The 3,715-nt window shown below is 40.9% G+C and overlaps 1 protein-coding gene across 1 annotated transcript; it reads left to right on the top strand.

The window, feature by feature from the left end:
- Positions 1-1,208: 1,208 nt before the first annotated feature.
- TAS2R1 (taste 2 receptor member 1) lies at positions 1,209-2,108 on the top strand. Its single transcript, XM_036409221.1, has one exon. The coding sequence runs from the start codon at positions 1,209-1,211 to the stop codon at positions 2,106-2,108; it is 900 nt and encodes a 299-aa protein (XP_036265114.1).
- The last annotated feature ends 1,607 nt before the right edge of the window (positions 2,109-3,715 follow it).

Below are 3,715 nucleotides of genomic sequence, written 5' to 3'. Positions count from 1 at the left end.
ACACTGTACACTATTCACGTGCTTGCTGTACATTTAATATCTGACTGCCTGGAGGACAGGAACTGTATTCTATTTGCCACTACCCTCTCACACTCCCAGGGTTTGGGACAATGGTGCCTAATTGGGGATGATTTTTGCCACTCAGGGAACATTTGGCAATGTCTGGAAACATTTTGATTGTCACCCCTGAGGAGGGGGTTATACTATGAGCATCTAGTGGATAAATGCCAAGGATGCTGGTAGATAATCCTACATTGCACAGGTCAGCTAACAGAGAATTATCCAAACCAAATATCAACAGTGTCAAGGCTGAAAAAAACTGGGTTAATATAAGAAGACCTGGCATAGTATACAAGTTAATAACTGCTAATTTAATTTCCCCCAAAATATCCTGTTAGTTGTAACAATGCATTGAATCATGTATATTTTATCACTACTTTTCCCCAGGATCAAGAAGCTCATGTCATAATATTCTTATATTAAAAAAAAGCAAGGTAATATTTCAATCCATGCATTTATTATTCTGCAGATAATTGCTGGTATGAATGGTGCTGAGTGATTATCTTTGCTTCAAATCACCTTCCTTTGGGCCTTTGACCTTTCAAATATACGTATTTGTGGTTTTCTGTTTGTCACATATGTTGTATTATAGAACTGTTTTCAGTTTTAGGTGGTGCTGAATTGCTCCACTGTTGCATTTTAGAAAACAACTGTTTAGGAGACTTACGTTGCTGAGTGTACTACATCATGATAACAGAAGTGAACATTTTTTTTTTTAAAGAATGCTTCACAAACATTAAGTAGACTCTGTAGGCACAATTAAATATTTATGGTACCGATGAAGGATTGAGGAACTTTTGCTGATTATGTAACAGAGGAGCCCTTCTCCCAGTGTGAAGGTGTCTCATTTCCACCATTTGCTTGTGATGATGATGTTGAAAGCTAAGTAGACCTGGAAAATGCAAACGCTGTCACGAAGAAGCAAATAGCTGCTAGAGTATCTCTTTCTTATTTGACTGCCTTGGGAAAACGGCTATAAACACATGCATGCTGCCTTCCTGCTTCACTGCCTTCCTTGTCAGAGTCATGTCCCCCCAAGGGGTTCTAATCCAGCTGAAGAAAAACAGAAAACTTGACTGATTCCAACTGTCCCAAAATCTATCACAGCATCAATTTTTAAAGTAACTGATTTTTTTTTTCTTGTCAAAATGTTGCAGTTGTACATCATTGCTCATCTTATTTTGTCAGTGATTCAGTTTCTCGTGGGGGTTCTAGCCAATGGCTTCATTGTGGTTGTGAATGGCACAGACTTGATCAGGCAAAGAAAGATGGTGCCCTTCGACTTCCTCCTGTGCTGCCTGGCGACTTTCAGAATTGTTCTCCAGATGGCCACCATCTACGTTAATCTGGCTGTTCTTTCCTTGATTGAATTATCTCTATTTCCTGGAAAGGTTATAATTTTTAAGTATGTACATGAGTCGGAACTTTGGCTGGCCACATGGCTCAGTGTTTTCTACTGTGCCAAGATTGCCACCATTGCTCACCCGCTCTTCTTTTGGTTGAAGTTGAGGATCTCCAAGATGATGCCATGGCTGATTTTGGGGACCTTGATCTATACCTTTATCATTTCTGTCTTCTACAAAAAACAGGAATGGATTGTTTCCCAACAATCCTTGTTTGGCTTTTTCTCCCAAAATGGAACAACTCCAGTCGAAGGCATACCTGTGTGGCAAGTTGTCCTTTTTGCCATTGACTACGTAACACCCTTGCTTATCTTCCTTATCTCTGCTCTTCTCTTGCTATTTTCCCTGGGGAGGCATACCCAGAAGATGAGGAGCACAGCGATGGGCACCGGGCACCCTGGCATGAGTGTCTACATCAGCGCACTCCTATCCATCCTGTGCTTCCTGGTCCTCTACATCTCCCAGTACATGATGTCTGTGTTAGTCTTGTCTCAATTTTTGAAGATCAGAAACTCCATCACTCTGTTCTGCCTCTTGCTGTTTAGTTCATACCCCGCTGTACACTCTGTTATCTTAATTTTAGGAAATTCTAAGCTGAAACAAAATGTGAAGAAGTTCCTCCCCCACAGTAAGTGCTGTCAGTGAGAGAAAACTGACTTGATCCATTCAAGGAACCCAGGGCTTCATGGTTAATAGCCAAACAAGTCAATCATAAATACACAAAACATCACTGGAAGACTGTTAAACCTGAGGCGTTTTATGGATTTGCTGCTTTTTCAAAGGGTTAAATTGACTTTCAAAGCATAATACATGTTGGTGGATTGTGTCAATGTCAATATGATTGTTGATATCATAATAATGTCCTGCAAAATGTTACGACCGGGTAAGTGGTACAGGAATCTTTCTGTATTATATCAACAATTATCTCAAAATGAAAAGCTTAAAGAAAAGGAAAACGTTTCTTACAACTGCAAGCGAATCAACAGTGACCTCAAAATGAAAAATTTAAAGAAAAAGAAAAACACATTTGAACTTGTGATGTCAGAAGAATGCACAAATGTTAGAGGTCCCCTGTGTGTCTGATGCCTAGTCTTGGATGATTATCCTGAACAAAAAGGCTTACTGCTCATCTCTTGTTTACCTGTACATGACTTTTGTTGTTAGTTACAGAGAACCATTCCTCCACCGCAGATTAGAGAAGCCAGGGACAGGCTGGCCTTCTAGGTCCTTATAAGCGTGTCCGCCTCCTCCATGCTGCTGAGAGCCTAGATGCTGTGGTGACATGTCCCATCCATCGATAAAGAGACAAACAGATGAGGAAGAGGAGTGAGTGCAGGCTGAGTCCTCGTTTTCCATTTCCCCCCATTGGGCATCACACGGAACGGACAATAACTTGCAAAGATTTTCATTTTGCATTTGTATGCTCAGCTTTGAGACCCTTTCAACTGAGGGTGGCAATTTGGAACTCCTGTCATGTTCCATGTCTTCCCAATGAAGCAACATCAGTAGGTGGGTGGGCTGAGGGTGTCTCCATCTGCTTCAAGTCACAATGCATTTTCTATTTGATGATTTTTTTTTTTTATGCTAAGACATACATATTTGCAAAACAGCTTCAGAACCCTTTTGTTTCCAGTAAAGTAAAAAAAAAAAAAAAAATGTTCCTCAGCTTGGCAATAGATTGTAGTTCACACGAGTGATAACAAAGTGTCTTTAGGTTTTGGATTTGCCGATCACCAGCAATGTGGATTCAAAAACCAAACAGTTTACTAGCCCAAGATATGCAGGCATGCTTTCACCAAACTAGCAGAGGGAAGTATAATTTGTCTTCTGGGGTCTGGGAATTAAGCTCTGAGGCTGATCTTCCTGATCCCACAGGTCTCATACTTCATTCCTCAAGGGGCAAAAATAACAACCTTCATCTTCCTGCTATTTCCTTTTCCCATGGCCCCTGGGCAGGAAGGTTTATAGCTAATTGTGTACCCAGGCAGCCATCGCTAGCAAGAGCTGTTGGGTCCTAGAGGTGATTCCTGCTGCTGCTTTGAGAAGGGACAGTGAGGAGTCACATTTATTTCTGCACATCTCAAATTCAGATGCCTGCTCCTTTAGTCATGGTGTGTCAACCCGCAGGTGGATAGATTGAGAGTGGGAGCAACTTTAAAAACTTCAGGAAGAAACACATACAACTCTCCTGTGAGTTTTTTCTAAGGTACCGAATTCTGATTCAATTTCATGTAACTTCCTCTTTAATAATG

This window comes from Pipistrellus kuhlii, unplaced genomic scaffold (assembly GCF_014108245.1).
Source record: "Pipistrellus kuhlii isolate mPipKuh1 unplaced genomic scaffold, mPipKuh1.p scaffold_m20_p_4, whole genome shotgun sequence".
NCBI lineage: Eukaryota > Metazoa > Chordata > Mammalia > Chiroptera > Vespertilionidae > Pipistrellus > Pipistrellus kuhlii.
This window is presented reverse-complemented; position numbering and strand designations above follow the sequence as displayed.